Source organism: Lepisosteus oculatus, chromosome 20 (genome assembly GCF_040954835.1).
Source record: "Lepisosteus oculatus isolate fLepOcu1 chromosome 20, fLepOcu1.hap2, whole genome shotgun sequence".
NCBI lineage: Eukaryota > Metazoa > Chordata > Actinopteri > Semionotiformes > Lepisosteidae > Lepisosteus > Lepisosteus oculatus.
Window position 1 is genome coordinate 3,280,647 of NC_090715.1, and position 22,097 is coordinate 3,302,743.

General features: G+C 40.0%; 1 protein-coding gene across 4 annotated transcripts; it reads left to right on the plus strand.

Annotated features, from left to right (window-relative positions):
* The first annotated feature begins 31 nt into the window (after positions 1–31).
* Positions 32–21,696, plus strand: irx5a (iroquois homeobox 5a). 4 transcript variants are annotated; one of them, XR_001480945.2, is made up of 6 exons: positions 32–1,473; positions 2,753–3,158; positions 3,633–4,325; positions 18,234–18,359; positions 19,260–19,528; positions 21,120–21,696. XR_001480945.2 is itself a non-coding variant. In XM_015368510.2 (5 exons), exons 1-4 carry the CDS (start codon positions 1,231–1,233, stop codon positions 18,341–18,343), a joined length of 1,452 nt encoding a protein of 483 aa, XP_015223996.2. In that variant the 5' UTR covers positions 32–1,230; the 3' UTR covers positions 18,344–18,359; positions 21,120–21,696. The 4 variants fall into 4 exon arrangements, 1 of the variants encoding a protein (XP_015223996.2); XR_001480946.2 differs by having other exon boundaries at positions 19,313–19,528; XR_001480944.2 differs by having other exon boundaries at positions 18,234–19,528.
* Positions 21,697–22,097: the final 401 nt, after the last annotated feature.

A 22,097-nucleotide genomic window follows, 5' to 3' on the forward strand; every position in this document is an offset into this window, starting at 1 on the left:
TGTTATATTCTCATTAGCTGTTTATCATCTTTTTTTCAGAGCTAATGACACTTAGATCGTCAAGCACGTTAATAAAAAAAGAGTTTGTTTCGCCCATCAATCAGGTCGAAAGACAGCGACATCGCTTTATGTATTTCTTTAGAAGTGTTACGTCTCGGACTAGCGAGGCTAATTAACACTTTGTGCAAAGGCGGAAATTCAGCCCCACGCGAACAGAATCGAACAGCGACATCAATCCGTCGGAATCGCCTATTTCCATGACACGACTAATGAAACGTTTGAGATCGAATAACGGAGTCGGAACGGAGGCGGTGTAAACAATTTTGAAGCAAGTTCGGACTCCGCATTCCCCTTCTCTTCGAGTCTTCCTTGATAACAGACCTGCACACGGCAGTCCGCGATCACACAGCTCCGTCGAGATTAATGCGCAGGGTTCAAAAGGTGACAAAATTAAAATAATTTATGACTAAGACGGGGAAGAAAGGGGGAAGAAAAAATCTGGGGGAAAAAAAACCGAATATGAAGTGCTTTTCTCCCCCCTTTCCTCAGATACATTGGCGAGCTCTCGGCGGCAGACACCACCTCCCTCGCTAAAAAAAAATCGAGTCTACAAGTGACGGCTTAGAGTATTTAGCAAATGAAGAAAGTTGAAGTTGATCTGTTGGACTGCGTGCAGGAGATTGCCACCAGGAGCTGGCGCACTTGAGTCTAGCAGCAATGAGCCTTGTTAGTGGAGAAAGAGGGGAAGATCAGCGGGGCACACAGAGTGACAGGCTGGGAGAGAGAGAGAGAGAGAAGCGCGTTCATCAGGCAGGGCAGGAGCTTCGCCTGCTCCTTCACTGACAACACCCAGAGAGGAGGAGCGATACACGCGCAGTAGGCGTCAGAATCCTCAATTTCCAACTTAGCATCTTGGCAGGACATTTTTCCTAAGCAAAGCCCCCCAAACTGAAGGCAAAAAAACTTCTTCTGCATGATAGAAAGAGAGAGAGAGAGAGGACGGAGAAAGACAGCGCAAAAAAAAACAAGCCGCGAGCAAGTAAACACCTAAGTCGCAGATCTGCTTCTGCTGACAGATACCCCCCAAATCAATTTGAAAGAAAATACAATAAGCACGTACCGAACAGGGGGTCTGCCGCCGCGAGTCTCTATGATTTCTGATCAGAAAGAGCGTGATTGAGTCAAAGAAAAAAGTACGCAAATAAGTGGCTTGTTTTCTGGTGGTTAGCCATGGCGTATCCACAAGGCTACTTGTATCAGCCGTCCGCCTCTTTGGCACTGTATTCGTGCCCGGCGTACAGCACAAGTGTGATTTCGGGACCCAGGACTGAAGAACTTGGGAGATCTTCTTCGGGCTCCGCTTTTGCTCCGTATGCAGGATCTACAGCGTTTACCAGCCCCTCGCCGGGCTACAACTCTCATCTGCAGTACAGTGCGGACCCAGCGGCGGCGGCTACATTCACTTCGTACGTGGTGAGTGCGCTTGTGTTCAATACAGCGCCGCGCATGCAGGCTTAGGAGTCGATACAGCTGGCCTTTGCGAAAACTTTGAAATCGATAGCTCGATCTGTTAGCCGGGTGTCGCGGTGCTGAAGAGCTACAACTCCAGGGTATTTCTTAAGGACACTTTCTGTTCAGTGTTGTTCTTTCTGTTTCGCATCAAACCTCCTGCCCCGAGGAAAGATAACTCTATAGGCACAATCTGACTATGTTTAAGCAGGCCATATGTATACTTATGTATGTGGATGTGTAATCAGTTCTAAAAAAAATTATTAGGCTATTCCTATGATTAGTTGTAAAAACAAATGCGCAAGAACGGAAAATGTGTTAGTTCCCAAAATCTGGCTGTGCGTGAATTGCCTGTTGGTTGATTTTCGTGGGGAAAGATAACAATATTGTGTCAGAACGACCTAAACATTATTATTATTACAATGGCTTTATTTATGCGCTTGCGAACGCAAAACGTTCCAGTGAGTTGTTTTGATTTTCCCGTCCCAGTCCACCGCGCTTGGGAGTAACCTGGTTCTTATTTTTATTCTGCTTTTCTTTCTCTTGCAACAACTTTTTTTCTGTCTTCCCTTGATTGTTTTTGTTTGTTTTTTTTGTGTGGTTTTTTTTTTGTCTTCGACGTAATTTATTCCGTCGTCTTTTAGATTAAATAAATGATCACGACCGGCGGCTGGCTTGAATGCCCAAATTGTCGGCCGCTTTGTGTGAAATCATTAAAACATATTAGGAAATAAAGGAGTTCTGAACGATTTTATGTGTTCTCCCTGATGCGTCCCGAAAGCATTTGCACCATTTATTACCTTTATCTCTTTATTTTTCTGCCTTCCGTCTCCTTCTTTTTTAAGGGCGCGTAATTGGCTTGAATGGATGGCAGTAACATTTTAGTGCGCTGCGGGATATTTTGCAAATCCGAACATACCCGAAATGTTAATTCAACATTGTAACGGTGTATTAAGTTTCCGCTCCGCGTGTTAAATACCGACTTGGGGAGGGGGTGGCTGGGGGGGGGGTAGGTAAAATAAATGTTGAAAAAAATTGAAACATTATACTACCACATTACACTAGCGATTCGCCTGAATTCGTACATTAATATATGTAGTATATATGTACAAACAAACAAGGCCTACATATATGATACTGCTTATTTAATCCCCTTCATTTTGGAAGGCTTATTCACATTGTCCATCGGTGCCACAAGTGTGGTGGGTATTTAATGTCCTATAATCTATGCGGTTTCTTTCAGGGATCTCCGTATGATCACACCCCAGGGATGGCCGGCTCTATAGGGTACCACCCGTACGCGGCTCCGCTAGGTTCATACCCTTATGGAGACCCAGCATATCGGAAAAATGCCACCAGGGATGCTACAGCCACACTGAAGGCCTGGCTCAACGAGCACAGGAAAAACCCGTACCCCACCAAGGGGGAGAAAATCATGCTGGCCATCATCACCAAAATGACCCTCACGCAAGTGTCCACCTGGTTCGCCAACGCCAGGAGACGGCTAAAGAAGGAGAACAAGATGACCTGGACCCCACGGAACCGGAGCGAGGACGAGGAAGAAGAAGAGAATATCGATCTTGAGAAAAATGATGACGAGGAGCCGCACAAACCCACGGAGAAGGGAGACTCGACAGACACCGAGTCAGGTCGGTAGAAAATTAATGAATTTTTCATTTCAGTCGTTTCCACTCAGGGAACAAAATTGATTGCTGGTTAATGGTGGTATATTATTTATAATGCAACAATTGCTTTTAAATAATAATCAGCTTGTCCTCGCTTCATTTGCCCGGTTGTGGGTTGAGAACTACTGTCAATCTATATCTTTTAAAAGTAATTAATTTATCCTAAAGCGAAGAAACGCCGCAAAACAGGCAAAAACACATAACTCTACCACACATATCTCTTTAACTCCGTCCCAGTCTTAATTGGAATTTAAAAACGAATCTTGTCAATAATGCTACCAACATATTACTGATATTTTTGTAGCTTGAAATGTTGCGTGTTTAAAGAATAAACAGGTAGGGTCGTGATGACAATCATTAAGTCTGAAACACGTGTGTGTGAACTGCCTTTAAAAGATAGTAAGCCCGCAATAACCGGCTGTTTGTATTTCTCTACAGGTGAACACAAACCTAACCCCGGGGAAATTACTTGCGACAGATTTAAAGACGAGGGTCCTGGAAAAGAAATAGATCCCATTTTGACTGACTCGGAATTAAAAGATCATGAAGACAGGACAGAAATCCTCCCCGAGTCGCCCAGACCCACCACCTCTACCCCTTCCGCCGTGCCTCGAGGAACCGAGATTATTGCCCACGACAAGCCGGCTGAAATGGTGCACGCTTCCAGCACGGGGAACTCTGTCCACAGCAACAGCGTCGTCACGTCTGTGATCCACTCGCCCCCCGTGGCGCCCAAACCCAAACTCTGGTCCCTCGCTGAGATTGCCACTTCTTCGGACAGGTCTAAGGGAAGTACCGACGTCCCACAGCCAGCAGGACCGGCTCAGAGCTCAGTGATCGCGGGCACCCCGTCTTCTCCGTCTCGGTCTCCGTCTCAGTGCACTTTTCCGAACAGCACAGTATTGTCTCGGCCCATCTACTACGCGTCTCCCTTCTATGCAGGTTACACGAACTATGGTACTTTTGGGCATCTCCACAGCAACCACGGCTCCACCACTGGGTCCACGGCACACTTCAATGGATTAAATCAGACTGTTTTAAATAGAGCAGAGGCTTTGGTTAAAGAGAGCAAAGTAAGAGTCCACACACAAGTAGATCTTTGTAAAGACTCCCCTTATGAACTAAAGAAAGGTATGTCAAACATTTAATATCGGCTTCTTCTCCGAATACTTGGACAATTATTTATTATCGTTGTTGGCAAAAAAATAACAATGATCTGAAATACGTCGAGAGAGAAAACGGAAAGAAAAATATTTCAGTGAGGAAATTTTAGTTTCTGGATATATGGTTAATCCAAAAGATGTAACATCCAAGAATTGTCTTAATCGCTGCAGACGCCTGAGACTATTTGTATTAAAACTAATATGTATATTTAATGTAGCATTTTTGTATTTAAAATGGACAATACACTATCTTTGAAGTAAATTATGAAAAAAAAAACTTGTACAGCCATTAATGTTGTTTTTGGGGATATAAATATAATCAGTATTTGTGTCCAAAATTCTTCATAGTTATAAAAATAAGAATAATTTATCTATTTTTTGATCCTTGATTCCCATAAGTGTGTACTGATTTTCTCATATTTCTTTCTTAAAAAAAAGAGAAAGAATTATATTTATCGGACAGTTTACCGTCGCCTTTGTAAAATGTAAAAAATTAAAGAGACGTTTAAGAAAACCTATCTCACTATCTATTTTGTTAGATAAATAGCTAAATCACTCCTTTAAAATCTGTTTATATATTTATACCTTTTGAAAATATATATTTAAAAAGAGTAAATTTTATACACTTACTAGGAATATATAATCTGAATATATAAATGTGGAACCTTCCGATTTGAAATAATAAGAGGTCTTTTTTAAGTGTACATAATAAATAATGTAGTCTTTACCGAAATATTACAAGGCACAATACAATTAAACTCGTCAGGAGTGAGACGGTTTAAGATAATTGTTACAGGGAAAGTAAGAGAGGTTACACGTAAAGAAAGGTGGAGGAGTTTGGAAAATATTTCGGCAGGTGAAAATTGATATAATAATAGCAGCAAAACTGCAGAGTAATCATTTAACCTAATTACACCCAATCCGTGTCGTGTTTTATGCAAAGCAATCAGGTGGCGAACTTTGCTAATGAGTTCGATTTTATGCCAAATTTAGCCCTCATTACTATTTCCAAAGCGCGGTAAAGGCATTAAAACAGTGAGACGTAGCACTTCACAGCACAGACACACGGAGATGCACAACGCAATACCTATTATTATTATTATTATTATTATTATTATTATTATTATTAGTTCGTTATTGCTGTGAGCGTTGTGATTAGTTTTATTGAATTTTAAACCTCCTTAACATGCGTTTCATCCGGTTAATGGCAGAGTTAAGACTTTGAGGTTTGGGCCAGTGTATTGATGCCATAGGGTTTAAGATTTACAGCCAGATCTCCACCGCTGTACTCCAACTTTTCCAACTTTGGCAGGTAGGTGTCAGACTTGCTCTTAATTTCAGGGCTGTATTGTTAATCCGACGTGGAAAACGATTCTTGTTTGAGTGGCCTATACAAACACAAATTGACCCACAGTCATGCCGAGCCGAAAGACACCTCTAGGCCTTAGGGCCTCGTCCCAGTTTAAGACATCTACATGAAAAAAACAATAATTTACGAAGCCACCACGATCCCTTAAATGTATAGCAATATCATTCTTGTTTTTTTATTCTCTTTGACCATGCAAGCATTGATGATTTTCATCCGTGTTGTCTTTAAGGAAGCTCCTTTGCGGACTCATAACGCGCAATAATGTGTGTAGGTGGAATTTTGCACATGATGAGAATGGGTTAGACGCCTTTAGATTGTAATGTCGTAATTAAAATTAAAAGTGTATCAATCACGACTGGATACGGAATGTAATTCAGTTTCAATTTAATATTTTTGACCCAACACGGTAATTAAAACTCATAAACAACACCGATAAAAGCTGTTAGGTTCTCGATACATTTAACATACTGTAAAAGTAACTTGTAATGTAAATGGTTTGCATTTTAAACTGATACGCTGGAATGACAATTTAAAAATTAAAATTATAATGCATCCTTAATATACGTAAAATTAAAATATTACGCTATATTATGAATTCCTATAATAAACCTATAATTATAACGCCCTTAAACGATAAATGTACAGTTCTTAAATGCAGTTATATTAAACAATCAGAAAGTGTCGTGGTAAAATCGTTAAATTCATTTATAAAGTAATGGACAATATTATTGTGCTTTTATCATCATTATTATACAGAATTGCATTGTAACAGTAACGCAAAATACCTTATATAGAATTATATTGTATAGAATACCTTATGGAAGCAAAGCGTGTATATAAATCTGATTACAAAGTGTGCGCAGGAGGAAGCACTAATGTACTATCATTACATTTATATGCTCTATAATTTTTAAAATAGTTGTATAATAATGATGACCGCAAAAACAGGAACAACAGAGCTCAAGAGCAAGTGTAGAAAATAAAGTCACTCTGGGAGATAAGTTGACTCAGTGGCCCAGTCAGTGTCTTGATTACCGCGTGTCTGAAGGGGAATTTCTCCCCATAAAAGGTTCTATCATCAATCTCCATAGTTTACTCTCTGCACTCCGACAGAAACCTCCCAGGGGCTTTATATAATTCTCCGCTCTAATGTCCTCTATTTTCAGTCACAAAGATGTGGGGTTTCTATTTTTAATCTGCTAGAATATGCTGGAGCTGTGATTGCTGCGCATCAACAAGCTAAATAGCATAATTATGTTTCTTCTTTCCTCGGCCCTCCAGGAATTGAAGAGACGAAGAAAATGGTCGTTTTGCGTGAAATAAACTGTCATTTAATCACACGCTTTTTTTCCCTCCCTGAGCACTGTTATACACACATTTCTTTATTTACTGGGGTATAACGTTCAGACCTTTGCTATACTTTAATTGTGTCACTGTAGTTATTTATTACACTAACTGGCGCTGGGGCAGACGGACCAATCTCTCTGCAGAGTATAATCGTCTATTAGACTTTTACACACAACGAGGATGGAGGCCGGCACGTTTCCTTTCATCTTAGTGACGGGGTATGTGTTATAACCCATCATTGTCCAGACGTCTTATTTTTCCACGAAATCGTTGCGGTTTTCGTTTGTGCATTGGAGACTTGTCAAACTGTCACAAAATACTGCCGAACTCGGAGCCTCGCCGTTTATTTGGCGATTTACTTTTAGTTCAGATGTATCACTACTTTCACATTACACAAGCTAAATATACACTTCTAATCTGAATGCACAAAAAGTTAGGACTCAGCATTTTCGAAAAGGCACCAACGTCACTATAGTCCATTCAAATTATGTCATGGTTAGAACATGATTCAACTGAAATTGGTCATTTAACATCCTGCATTTGTTTCACGGGAGCAGAACACAATTACATGTCTTCTTCCTTGATGGCAATCTATTTAAGTCTGCACGTCTGAGTTTTTTTGTTTTCTTGAGGTGCACACATATTGCTGATTCTACTAGCATTTTAAACGATCGGTTAGGTTAAAATAAGCCAAGAACTGGATGTGTTGTTCTAAAGCGTTTTCGTGTTTGAAGATGATGTTAAGTTTCGAATCTGTCTGCCACACCTTGATTGAATAATATACTGTACAGACGCCGTGTTAACTCCGGAATGCCAGGCAGCACCAAAAACGCGCTGCCCCAATGTCACGATAAAAACATCACAGGCAATTCTACAGTTTCCTGCTCAGAATTTCTGTCTCACCCGACTGCTTTATTATTATTTTAGATGGCAGTTTAAGAGCCGGCTACACGTTAGTTTCATACGAGCAGAGCAAGCCTGAATTATTTTCAGCGACTTCGTACATAACTCTGCTTGTGGACCTCTGCTGTGTTTTTTTTTTTTTTGCAGTATTTGTGCGATCTGACCGAGCAAAAGAAACAGTTTTAATCTTTGTTTTTTAGGGGCAAGTAAGGGACTCAATGCTAATTAACCACTTAAGAAGCCATCTTAATGAAGCGTGTTTAGAATTCAGTGCAGTCTCCACCAAAACATTGTCTTGCCAGCTTCCACGGTACCGGAGACACTCTCGGCTCTCTTCTTGGTGAATAATGAATACCGGAGTAGTGGGGGAAATATGCAGGGATCCGATGAAACTTTGCCCAAGTTTTTTTTTTCCTGCCTCCTTTCCAGTTGAATGAGCTGGCTAGCAAGGCCATTGTCGGGAAGCTGCGCATGGACACACAATGTGAGAGCGAAACAGTTCCCACGTGTGGGAAAAAAAAGGACAAAGCTAAAGGGATGAAAGTAATTGAGATAGTTTTTGTTACACCACAACGCTGTATCATGGCGTGCAGACATATTTCCGAAATAAAACGGTTTCCTTATTTTTGATTACCAATAATTTTAAACTGATGTCAAACAATGATACGTGTTGTTCTTATTATTAATAATCATACTAATGATACTTGACAACAAATGATTTCTAATTCACAGTTTTTTGTGTTTTGGTGATGTCGGAAACTTTTGCTTCAGTGAGCCTGTTTTTCATCGTTCTTTTTCTTTTAATTCTCGTCGAGCGCTCTGTTCACCAAACTAACCCAGTAAACCCTTTTGTAATTAATGCCTCGTTTGCATTTTAACTGTGGCGCTCTTCAATTTATGATAGACTGGAGCAGAATTCTTACAGCCCCCCAGTTTAAGTCCGACTTCTTTTAAAGACAACTTGATGCTTCAGTCAAGGTAGGGACGATGCCTTCATTCCGTTTAAAATCGCCCGGCGGTTTTCAATTCCAATTGATGTCGCACACTTGAAACGTTTTATTGGTGATACAAACAACAACAACAACAACAACAACAACAACAACAACAACGTCGTTTTACACCTGTATTGTTTCTCTACAGCCTTTTCGTGCAAGTGAACTCCTTATATAACAAACTGAACGGCGCATCATAACTGCTAAACCAGCTCGGTGTTAATTACGACAAACGAGTATCCTAGTTTGTGAGATGTTTAAAACGCTCGGTATTTTTTTTCCCAAAGAAATTGCGAAGTTCTTTATTAAAATATAAGATAAAACCGTGAATTAAATGATCTTTTTCGTTATTGCAGTGGCGACATTGAGTAAAATACTATTAAAAAAAGACACTTGAAACGTGAAAATGATTGACAGCTGGCAAAAAGTTCTAAATTCCGGTGTAGATGTACAAAAGTAAACTTTTGAAAAATGTTTCAAAAATATATAATATAATATAAGGTGTGAGAGACTATTTTTTCACTGGAAGACGTGTGCTCGTTACACATATCAAACTGGACGGAAAACTGGGCAAAACTGGGGGAAAACAAATTGGGCAACAGAACCTGCCCGCCTGGAGCTGGCGAAGCTCCCATCAAAGAGAAACACGGGGACCAGCTTTCCAAGGCGCTGGGATGAAGGAAAGCGCCGGTGGACCGCGCTTCGCAAGTGGGGCAGCTGAACGCGTAGCGCAGCGCCCGTATCCTCCACAAGCCGGTGAATGTTCGAGGGGGCAGCTGAAGTTCGGAAAGGTGCACTGCAGGGCCTGCAAGTGTGGGACACAGTGCAAGTTTCCCCCTACCGCCTGTACAGGCACAGTGGCTCTTGCCTGAGACGCGATTAGGTCATGATGCGATTGAAGACAGAGCTTCCGGCGTATGATCACTTTCCAACGTCTACTTGATAAAACTAAACGCGTGTTTCCACTGTTAACCGATCAAGAAAAGAGAATAACTGGTATGATCTGCAGGTATTTGGTTTTTGCCTTTTAGTTCATTTATTTTTATTCTTTCTTTTCAAATGCATAAATCGAGATTTGTTTCTCTCAATCAAGAAAAAGGCAACGAATAGGTTTTTTTTTTTTGGTACGGAGGTATGAAAGTAAACTCTACATTTTAGTTACGTGTTCGTTCTCTGCAGCGAACAGGACGTCTTACGGTGCGAATCCTGCCAAATTCGTTGATTCTTTTTTTTTTTTACAAAAAGAAAGCAGAACTCTGCTCTGTGTAAAATAACTGACGCCTTTTATTCGCCGAATGTCTCTTTTTCCTCTTTGCAACACATTTGCGGTATATAATGCTGTAGCGAATTGTTCTCTTTGCTGGCTGTAAAAGTTTTAAAATAGTTGTAGAACCACAGACAATTTAATCGTGACGTGGGACTTTTCAAACTGCGAATTCGTTCACACTTTCGAAGGCACTGACACAACCAAAGCAACGGTCTAGATGATAGTGTTGTGCCCAAAGGTATCAAATAAACTTTTTTAAGTGTAGTTAAATGTTCAATAGCTGTTGTTCAATGTTGTTCAATAGCTCGTAAGTGCTGTGTAGGTGAATATTGGTCGATATTAGTGCTTTTGGATTGTCAGCATAGCATTAATACTTTTCTTAGAACGAATAACAGCAATGCAGTGAGCCCGCGGGATACTTCTGGAGGACAGCCGGCGAAATCTGCAGTTCCGTGCTGTAAAGGAACGGGGATGCACAAGTTATAGTTTTCCACACTTCTGTTTGGGAAGTAGTTTTCCAATTTTGCTCCAGCGCCGATCACACCTATCCTTGGCGTCTTTCGCTAATTCCTCCTGGCTTCATTTTTCATTGAGGTGATTTATTTGCGAGGCTGTGGCTTATGTGTGTAATTATATAAGCTTGTGTTAAACGTGTCTCTGCATCTTTCTGAACAGCTGCTGTTACCCCGTTGTAAAAATCGCGAATTATGTGAAATTAAAAATACTATTTCGTATCAACAGGGTAAATTATAGCACAGGTGATCCCGATTAGCTCCAGAGTCACGTCATTTGCAGACGACACCTCGCACTGTATAGTAAACAGTCACCGCGTTTCTCCTCGCGTTTCTTAAATATTAATTGTGTAGTCACGTTTATTTAATTTGCATAACAATTACCGTCAAGCCACATTAGCTGCGCCTGGGTTCGCGGAAAAGGGGGTGAGAAAAGACCTTAAAGTCTTAATTTACTTAGGAAGGAGAAACAGTGGTTTAAAAGGAAATTAAAGTAGAATGTTTGTCTGAAAAGTCCCGAATTCTAACCCAGTGTTCCACATGCGAAATTCTACTTTTACCTGCAGTACAGGCTGATGGGGGAGAGCGAGACACCTTATACGAAGGTTCCATTAACCGGTAGCGAACACTGGGTCCTTCCAATGTCGTTGACAAACCTGTTGACACAGTGCTAGATTGTCAATTATTGTTAAAATGCAGACGAGTCAACAGAGGTCCCTCAAGTCTTACGTTTACACGCACAAACCAAGACGAAAGATCTGGGCAGTGCATGGCCGTACGCGGCCGATCAGGCCCCGGCCGAGCAGAATCGCATTCAGGCCCCAACGTGTAAAAGGATACCCCATTTCTTTTGACCTGCTTAGACTATTACCGAGGACATCTGCGAGTTGTACCAGTGCAAGTGTTGCCAGAAACACAACCGGCTGTTTTTTCAAGTGAACAATATGTTAGTTCCTTAAGCTCCCACTGATTCCTCAAAAAAAAAAACTGGCACAGTGCTATGAATGGGAAGAAAGACGAGCCCTTACTGACCAAGTAGTGGCAGTTGAGAATGTTCCTTTTGTGTGCGTCTCAAACGCAATATCGTGCTATTTTCCCTCTCGCAGTAGTCTCTAATCTTCTACCCACCCGAGCCTCCCCCCCACTCGCACACCCATCATATGACCGAAAGAACTGAAGTGGGGTAGACTTTCACTGAATTCACATTGGGAGAACGGCCTCTGCTTTATTTAATCATCAAATCCCAGGAATGAGGCTGTTAATTAATTATGGGTGCTAAAAATTCAGCCCAGCTGTTTCTCTCCCCGCCTGTTCTGGCTTCGGCAGGCAGGCAGGGGGACGTCTGTGTGGTTTAGCGGCTCGCAGCTGAAGCAGAAACCTTCACAAATCGCCCGTTTTCTGCCTTAAAAGTCGACTCGCGTGAGGAGACGCAGGTCTGGAGCGCCGCGCTGCTCGGTCCTCAGTTCCGCGGTGCGGAGTTCTTGCACGTTTGCGACTTGTTTTCAGCGCCGATGTCGCAAAGCCCCTTTTCAAATATTTATGATCGCGCTGTAAACTGACCTAGATAAAGTGACAGATGATGATCTCCAAATATTTAACCCCCTTTCCTAACCCCCAGCAGAATAGCGGGGAAGGACAGTAACGAGGCAAGACCGGCCGAGAAGAGAGGTTTAACAAGCACATCCAGTTGTTTCTTTCCAACTCTATCAGTTCTCCGGGGACAGATTACATGTGATATTTGCAGCTGTTTGATGTTTTAAATGAAAGCCCGATACTTAAGTTAATAAGAAGATTTAAGAACCGCGAACAAATGATAAGCTTTGCGCGGTGAATGGCGCTGTGACACCTTACGTGCGATTCGGTTTTTACATCGCATTGGTTATCCGAGAAACACCACCCTGGGGTAACACTGAGATTCTTGAAGAGCGGGAAACGTCAACTGTAAGGAACTAATTGTCGATTTTGTAAAATGTGAGAAATACAGGCCACATTAAGTCTAGTAAAACCCTGACGAGGGCTCTAAGCGTAATAGCAACCACTGAGAGAAGCGACACATTTTAGTTGCATTTTCGTGTAATGTTTACTATTAGAATTAAGGAGACTGGTGGCATCGATGCTTCATTTGGTATTTTCGCATATTTGTGTCTTATAGCGTCATTTATTAAAAACATAAAATATCTGAAATTCAGTAAACGTCCGTTAAGAAAACCGTCGGTTGTAAATAAGAAGGCGATAATCAGACTAGTAAATGTACGCAATTGGCAATATTGCAACAGGCAAAATGTAAAATTATTAAACAGTCTACTGAAATCCCATCTGGGTGCAATGTTAAATTATTTGTAAACAAGTTATTTGACAACCGTCGTATAAATAAATCGAAATAAAACCGACTTCGTTAGTAGCACAAATTCTTGCAGAAATGAACCTCGCGTTGTTGCGAAACGTGTCTGCATTAAAATAAGTAATAACTGCACGTAAAATTATAAAACTGAGAATAAATTAAATACTGGATACACCTCCGTCTTGCGTATTTATATATGACAGACTACATCTTTAATTTAAAATCCCCACATTTAAAGGAAGTGCTGTATATTATCTTTGCGAAGAAACTGAAAGGTCACAAACCAGAGACTATCAATGAGGAAGCTAATCTCAGCCAGTTTGTTCCACCCTTCCCCAACCCTCACAGCATTTTAAATCAATTTATTAAGTTAATTGGTTAATTTAATCTAGGTCTTTTTCTAATAATTCAATCCAGTTCATTTGTGCATACCATTTCTGGTTTTACAGTACAGATGTAATATTGGCTTCTGAAAGGACTAACTTTACTTTTCACTTACATATGTCATTACACTTCTGCATGGTAGTTTCCACTATTCAGGACTGTTCAGTGGTGTTGTCATGTTTTTCTGGATTTTACCGGAATGTGCTTAAAAAAAAGATTTTAAATCTTTACTTGCTGTTCTTTTGTCTCTCTCTCACACACACAGACTAGATGCATACATCATTTCAAGGTAAAAAAAAGTCTCAGAGCCATTCGTTTCTTTGGTAATCTTCTGCTTAGAGTGTGTGAGGTTTCTTTAGGAACTGGAGGTCAAGGACAGTGGGTCAGCAAGTACCACCAGTGAAGCCCTTCCCTCTCCACCTGCAGGGCTTCTGGACTTTGTGAAACTCTGGAAGACAGTGACCAATGTGCAAAAACAAGTCCACCCAACTCACTTCTCCTGTTACCAGAGGCTGTAAAGCAATTCCAGGCTCCAGTGGAAAATGGCCATAGGGTTATTTCACTCCTCCCTCTGCCTCATGCAATAAGCATTCCTCGCTGTTGATAATGATATGTAAATGCACGTTTTAGCTCAGTATAAATGTTTAATACAGTCTCCTTCCAGGCTGCTGTGGGAGATATCAGAGCCATCGTCTACATACAACGTGTTACCGATTGTTGCACCATTTTGCTTTTGTATCTACTTGTTTTTGTTTCTTGTGTAAATTGCATGGTAACTTTTGAACATATTTTATTGCATTTTAAATAAGATCAACAAAACTCAAGATCTGTTGTTTTCTCCCTGCTCTTTGAAGATGTTTTAATAATAATAATGTTGCCATAGTTGGGGAAGTAGGCTGGGGATATACTTTTGTTTTAATATACAGCATATACAGTTAATTAAACTTTGAGGGTGATTTGAAACAGTAAGCCTTATAGTTTGCAAAGCAGAAAGAACCTCTTTTAAACCAGATGCACACAAAACTGCTTAACAGAAGTCTTTATCATCATGCCATTAGATTGTTTTGATCTAGATTGATTAACGTTTTTGCTTTTCTGAAAGCCCAGGAAAAAGCTAATGAGTTAACTTTGTTTATTTTTCTGTGACGTCTTGTAAATCCCACTGTCTGTGTTTTCAACACCTGTTTCAGATTATTACTTAAATGTTTTGCCCCACAACCGCTCTGCAGGGTGTTCAGATCAGAGATAAAAAGTTACTATTATTGCAATTTAATCTATCATATTTTGTTCAGACACCTCTTTGCAAGGAGATTGGCTTTTTATTTGCTTATAGCTAACCACAGATTCTCTGTGCTCGTTCCTGATGGATGCAGATGTAAATGTGCACTTATTTAATTGGATCAGCTCCCAAGATAAAAGAGATAAATGCTTCCCAGTTTGCCAAGTTATTTTCAGAGGCGTGCAATGATGTGTAGAGGGAAAGTTAATGAAGAAGAGAGGAGACATGCTGTAGTTAAAAAAAAGACTTTGGGTCTGGGCTTGTTCAGAGAGAAGGAAGGACAGGAGGAGAGTGATAGAAAGAAGGAAAGGAAACTGGCAGGGAAAGCAGGAGCAGAGGTGAGTTCTAACCACGCCACAGTTATTAGAAGCTATTAATTCTGGTTTGTTTTGAAATGCGGCGGTTTGTAAGGACATTCAGAGGAAACAGGTTTCAATCTGTCAACAGGAGCACAGCTAGGGACCGACTCACTGGTCAGGACTTCATTTTTGTGTCTACACCACAGTGGCGGTCTAGCGAACATTTCTTTAATTTGTTTCCTGCATTAGGTTTATCAAGACATTCAGTGGAAGGGAAGCAAGGAGTGGGAGAAAAAAAACTTCATTTTATGATTGTCTTTACTTGTGCATTTTTGTGTTGGACATCCATATGCATGAGATATTAACAGACGGTTATTGATACAAACATGCTTTTGTTGCTGAAGGCCTTCCAAAACCCAAGCCCCTGGCTGTGTGCCAATGTGTACTTGTTGGCTGAAGCTTTCTGATTAGTGAGATGATTTACAGCCAAACGGAATAGATAATCCCATCACAGCAGCGTTTTAAAGAGATAAAGACAGCTCACTCCCCCCCTCCCATCCCCCAACCACTGCTTTGCTATAAACCACTGGACAAATCAAAACCTACACTGTTAATACCTGAAACAGTTGAACAATCAATTGGCCTCAGATTAAATGTAGTCTCCATTTCCAGTTTTACAAGTAATTTGTCAGCCACTGACAATAGCACCATCTGGATATATGCACCCACTTTTTACCTGCCCTCCTGCTTCAGCCAGGAGATATTTCAGAATGCCAGCACTCATGAGCTAAAATATCTGTCCTGCTTCTTCCTCCTGCAGATAGCCAGACAGCAGTACCCAGGAGGACCTTGCCACAAAGGGCATCATGTGATCTAATTCCAGTTTCATACAGTTGTTCCCCTTTGTCACACGATTGTGTCCTTGTTAATTAATAAAAAAAGGAAAGGGGGAAAAAAACTCTTTTCTACGAGTGGCTCTTGATTTAAAAAGCCCCACTTCACAATAAACGGACCAGGCTTTGATCTGGGTCCATTCATGTGGGCCGTTTGGGTTGAAACCAGCGCTGAAACTATGTGGACTTCATTGTTCACACTTGCTGTGCACCCGGTTTAGAAAGACCTGATTTATTAGCTTGTCAAGGGATGCATTGTTCAAGAAGGCAATCAAAAAGCACTTACCTAGCTAAACTAAAATTACTGCCTTTTCAGTGGCTAATTTGTATAACTCCCATGGAAGAGCTTGCAAAGTGTTTGATGAGGCTTAAAATGATGATTAATGAATTTATTGCCCTGCTGCTCATCAAACAGTTGTAGTATATCTTTCTTCTTTTGGGGTGTTATGTCGTGTAGTTATGTGCCTGTGTAAAGCAACTCCAGTGTGATCCACCCCCTCACCCCCCACACCCTTTTAACCTGGCTGACCTGGTAAGTATGTGAATGTAAGTGAGGCAATAATAGCACAGTGGGTGCACAAAGGCCAGTTTAATAAGAGGTTAAATGAGAAATGTGAGCAAAACCTGCTGAGGGGACAAGCCATCTCAGTTTTCAGTCTCGGAGCTGCTTTTGACTATCGAAGTGAGAGAAATGAAGCAGTCACCGGGCAAAGTACTAAATTATAATAATAATGAGAAACATTTGTTTTTAAAACAAAAGCAACTTGTAAAAACATAACCGAGAAAGCTGAAGAAAACAGTTTCCTTTTTTTTTTTGTAATTGAAAACCTAAAAGTCACGTCGGTGTGAGAGATGAGTGAGTGTGAATGTTTCGGGAGTCTGGATCCAGTTCCAACAGCCCTATAGCTGTACATTAATGCAAGTCACTGTATAGATGGTTACAGATGAATGCATTCTGTTGTTTCTTTAATTATGCTTAATTAAGTCATTACTTGTTCTGCATCACTTGCATGGTTACAAAATATTCACCATTGTACTGCGTTCAACTAGAAGGTTAGTGCATCTATATATTTTTTTTAATTACTTTTTAAATGTTATTGGGTTCAAAGCTTTCATGTAAAAAACAACCAATAAAAAATACAATAAAAGAAAACATGCAGCAATTTCAAATATTAAAAAAAAATACAGGTGCATAATACTTCTAGAAAAAGATGCAGTTTTTACAGCAACAGTTATAAAAAGGAAACTTAATAGACAATAGTATACACTTATTGAATGTATAGCTTTTTTGTAATCTTTCACATTATGTATTGTACAATTCAAAGGATTTTGTCAATAGAGGCAGTTGGACTCCTCTGGGTGATTTCAGTCTTATTCTGTAATTAGTCATATTTAGGTATTTATCCTTGACTGATATCTACTACATCCAAATCATTATTGTCGTTGTTATTAAATTTTTGTTGTTGTTGTTCTTGGCCAAATGTACCAAATTAATGTTTTTAAAAGATTCATTTAATAATTGTTCCACTCTGCAGCTGGTCTTTCTGACATGCACGAAGTGAAATGATCTGAAGGGATATGTGGACTCTGATAACCCGTTCCCTGTGATAAAACCGAGATGAAGTGCTTTCTCTGAAAATCCACGTTATTTAGATTCAAGAATCCCTCCGCTAATATTACTTTCATTTTTCTCCTCCAAATGGAGATTGCAGCACATGCAAATCAAAATATGCAGATTTACTTGAATGAATTTTTCATGAACGTGTTTTATCTTTATGGTGCAAAAAAAGAATGCATTTATAAAACAAAAGATTAAATCATCAGACTGCAAAATAATGTTAAAAATTATTTTGCTAAGTGAGTGGTTTGCAAGGCAATCTATTTTAATTCCCATACAAAATTGCAAATAAATTGGTGTGTTTTTCTGCAGCTGTCTTCTCAAAGCTTAACTGCAGATTGCATTTCCTCTAAACTGGGCCATTAAACCTCAGCACAGAAGGACATTTAACCTTTCCTAGTAAAGGGGTAAGGAGAAATTAACTCATCAACTCCTGGCAAGAGTTTCAAGATTCTACAGACCACTTTTGTTACACTGTAACCAGGGGGAATCAGGCTTTGCCAGGAGAGTTTGAGCTGTGCCCCAGAATCAATGCATGCTCTGACTTTTTAATGTATTAAGATAGTCAGAATTTGTATTGTCCTTTCTACAGCAGGCTTGGGGGCGTGCAGGCGACCTCCCCCTCCACATCACCTTGGAAATGGTTAACCTTAAGTGTCATTTGTATTGCAGAACAAGAGGACGCTTTGGCGAAACAGTGGGGACATTGTCCACCAGTAGGGACGCTGCCCTCATGTTCAATCTCAGCAGATCCCTGTGTGGGGCAAGAAGACAGGAGATAACATGACACAGGGCTAGGTGGATGACAGAATTCTGTTGAATTCACATTTTTATGTGAGGAACACTGGTGCAGAAGAGCAAAGGAGCCATAGAGATGGCAAAATCCTGAACAAAATTCAACACGCGAGTTGATTGCTTTTATTATTATAAATAGTTGAAACTGACTGACAGAATGTTGAAATACACTCATAACAATAACCTAAGAAAATAATATTTCTATTTAGGCGTCCTTTTTTCTGACATTAAGAGAACTCATGCTATAAATATTAAGCTATTTCTATAAATATGAAACAGCTTCTCATTTTTTTCCCCATATTTTCCAAACACAGAAAGTGAGTGCTATTTCTCAGTAAGTGGTACAACAATATTACACTATGCCTACACACATATGCCTGATAGCTGGTGCACAACTTTCCCCCCAAAAGTCCTTGACCTGTTGACTGCTTTTACAAATGCGGCTTGTTCATTAGAAGGGTCGCCTCAGCAGTTGCACTGTCATTAGTAAATACATCACAAGTATTGACACATACATATAAAATAAGAAGCGCATTATGTCACCCGTTATTTTTACCCATGAAACCACATGATCCTGCAGCCCAAGCATGGCTTGATTTGCATATAAATATAGCAAATCCACAGGCCTTACACCAGAAACAGCCAATAGAAATGAAACATCTGATTTATGATAAAAAATTGCAGGGATAAAACTTAAAAAGATGAATTAGGCAGCATAATATGCATACTGTTAGACAGTAATAGTTTGTGAGCATAATTGCTTTAATGTGAGCTATTAAGACTAAGTGCATATGGTTTTAGTGCCTGCCCTACATTCCACTAAATGATTACAATGATCAATACACATGATTTGTAAGTCGCTTCCCATTGATTGAATAGTAAAATGTTTGACCTTCCTTGAAGGAGCTCCTCTCCAGTGCTGTGACACTGAGAAAAGACTTTTTGGCTGAACACAGATGCACCGATCTACCAGAGGGCCTCTCAGACCGAAGCTGGGTGAAGTGCTTGAAGCTGTGAGATAAATAAACCTCCCGATTCCAGTCTGAAGCGAAACACAGCACAGCCATGGAAAACGCAGGATTGTACACGACAGAGAACTGCTTAGAGCAATAAAATGTGCAGACAGCAAGCCCGAACACAAAGCCCTTGACAGGAGAAAATAACATTTTACGGTATGGCACTTCACAAAACAGTATTTTTAAGCACAAAACAAATCATACGAAGAACAGAACAAAAAAAAATATACCTTTGCTGTCATTAAGAAACGTCATTTTCTGCAAAAGGGTGGATTGGATGGTCTATCATTGAAGCACTGCAAGGTCATGAAGTATGAAAAAAGTGCAATTGTTTCTTTTTACCACAAAAAAACTGTTTCTATAGTCATAAGTTTCCATAGACAAATAGAACATTTCTATAGGCTCCCCTAGGTTATATTTTCATATGGGTGAAATATGGGTCTGACTCACTGACCTGTTATCACCTGCACTTAGCAGAAACAACTACAGTCTGGGCTTGAACCTGGTGATCTGTGGTGCCTACAGACTGGACTCTGTTGGAGTGGGGCTCTGATATGTCAGCTCATTCATTTAGAAGAAAAACACATCTGTCAAAAGCCTGCCCTTGCCTCTTTTTTTATTTGCCTCTTTTTCAAAATGTTCTGTACTCTTTCCTCTTTGCTCAGAACACTGCCCTTTCAGACATGGAAAACACTGGACTATCATCTCTTGAAAACAAATAGCACTAGAGGCAGAGGTGTTTTGGATAAAAAAATATACCTGTACATATTAAGACCAGATTTATATACACTCGTGTTTTACTTACTGTTGGAAATAAGCACAAAGCTCTTATGTCAGATAAAAAGTTATCGATATTCAGAATTAAGTTTTTATTCGTTTTGTCTTAATGTTGCCTTAATCCATGCATTGGATTATGAAATATGAACACGTTCTCCCTGACACACAGGGCACATTTTTACTCGTACCACCACAAAAGTCAATAGCACTGGTAAATACATGTCTGTATAACTGATCATATGACTGTAGACAATGGGGATCGCAAAGGGATGCAGTACATCTCATAATTCCTAAAAACATTCATACAGAATGTTTCGCAGTATTGCTTCACAAGCACCAAAGTGTCTTGAGAAGCTCTAGACATGATAATGAGTCTGTTCAGCCCCCCAGTGTTGAGCCATAGGCTGTTTCCCACTTCTGTTTCATCCTTTAACATATAGCTGCTTTTTTTGGTTGTTGTTCTCCCATCGCATAACTTAGGCACAGAAAAAAAAAACAGTTTTTGTGTGGTCTTGTAAAGTATGCTGCTTCAGGCATATTTTATATATCTTGCTGCTAGAGTAATTAATATTCAATTAACTCAAAGCTAATGTCTGGAGGCAAGATGATGTAAGTTACAAAAGATGCGCCCATACAGTGAGCCCTTGTTGAATCTCAGCAGATACTTGGGCTTCTCACACGTAAAAGGCACTATTTTCCAATTTTAGACTCTGCTGGGATATGAGTGACATACTGCATAAAAGCCCTGGTATGTCTCAATGTACTGCTGGGTTTGTGTGAGCGACTGTAGGAAACAAAGCCTACAGCAATCATTCTAATACTCTTTTAATCCTTCTGCTTGATAATGACATAAGTATTTATTAGTGCTGATGGAGATTAGAGACTGATACTAAATGTTTTAATCTTTTACATTTTTCTGACAAACGGGGCATCTATAGGCAAACTAAAAAGTGCATTTGTTTTGTCTTAGGAGTCGGAAAAAAGTCTCCTCCCCTTTATCCTGAGAGCTTGGGTCCCTACAGCGTGTACCTGCCCTCACTCCGGGGGGACATGGAGAGCTTCCAGAACAGGGAAATGTATCCAGCTTGCTGTTATCCTGTCTCAACGCAATCTTTCCCCTTTACTTTCTGGCCCTTCTCTGACAATCTAGTACAACTCACACTGCGGTCTTCATCTACACAGCTGCAGAAGACTGGAGTCTCCTCTGATCAATCACCGTACCTGTTACATACAGGTGTTAAGGGACCTATTAGCAAGTATTTCCTTGCAATCAATAAGGACACATCTGAGGATACATGGAATCCGCATTGCATTAGTGTGCTCATGCACTGGTCAATATGATGATGTTTAATGCCTTTGGTTCCTTATGAAGACAGCTGATCACAGCTGTAGCAGCCTTCATAGCTGAAAGGAAATGAGGTGTGTTTGTACAAAGTGTGGCTGCTTAAAAGTAATGTAAAGCATTTTTTGTTACTATTTTTATCTGGTTGTTATATGGTCATCTCTGTACTGTGAAAAGGTTTATATAAATATATATCTTCTGTTAACTGTGCTTGGTGTTTCTTAATATTATGTAATTATCACAGCATATACATACATGCATGTGTTATTACATGTGCTATTACAGATAATTACAATGTTATTCCATATACTTTTTATATGGATTTTGCACCAGTGTAGCATATGCATCGCTTTTAACACCAAATATTTTGAATGGAAGAAAAACATACAGTAGCAAACAATTTAATTTCTCATTTTACACCTCTGTCAAGTGTTGAAGTTTGACAGACTTGAAAATGACTCTATTCAGATTTCAATCCTATGCAGCTTGAGCATATTGTCAATGAAAAAGCGAAGATATGCTTCCTTCAAACATTCCAAAATGTATTGTAAAATAATTGTATTCGAGTTTTATTAATTTTCTTGGCAGATGTTCTTAGAGCAACGT

What these genes read in the sequence shown, in the direction of transcription:
- irx5a (XM_015368510.2), top strand. Translation starts at nt 1,231, where the DNA reads ATGGCGTATCCACAAGGCTACTTGTATCAGCCGTCCGCCTCTTTGGCA. An exon ending in CTACATTCACTTCGTACGTG is followed by an intron (nt 1,474 to 2,752) that starts GTGAGTGCGCTT and finishes GGTTTCTTTCAG; the next exon opens with GGATCTCCGTATGATCACAC. An exon ending in CTCGACAGACACCGAGTCAG is followed by an intron (nt 3,159 to 3,632) that starts GTCGGTAGAAAA and finishes ATTTCTCTACAG; the next exon opens with GTGAACACAAACCTAACCCC.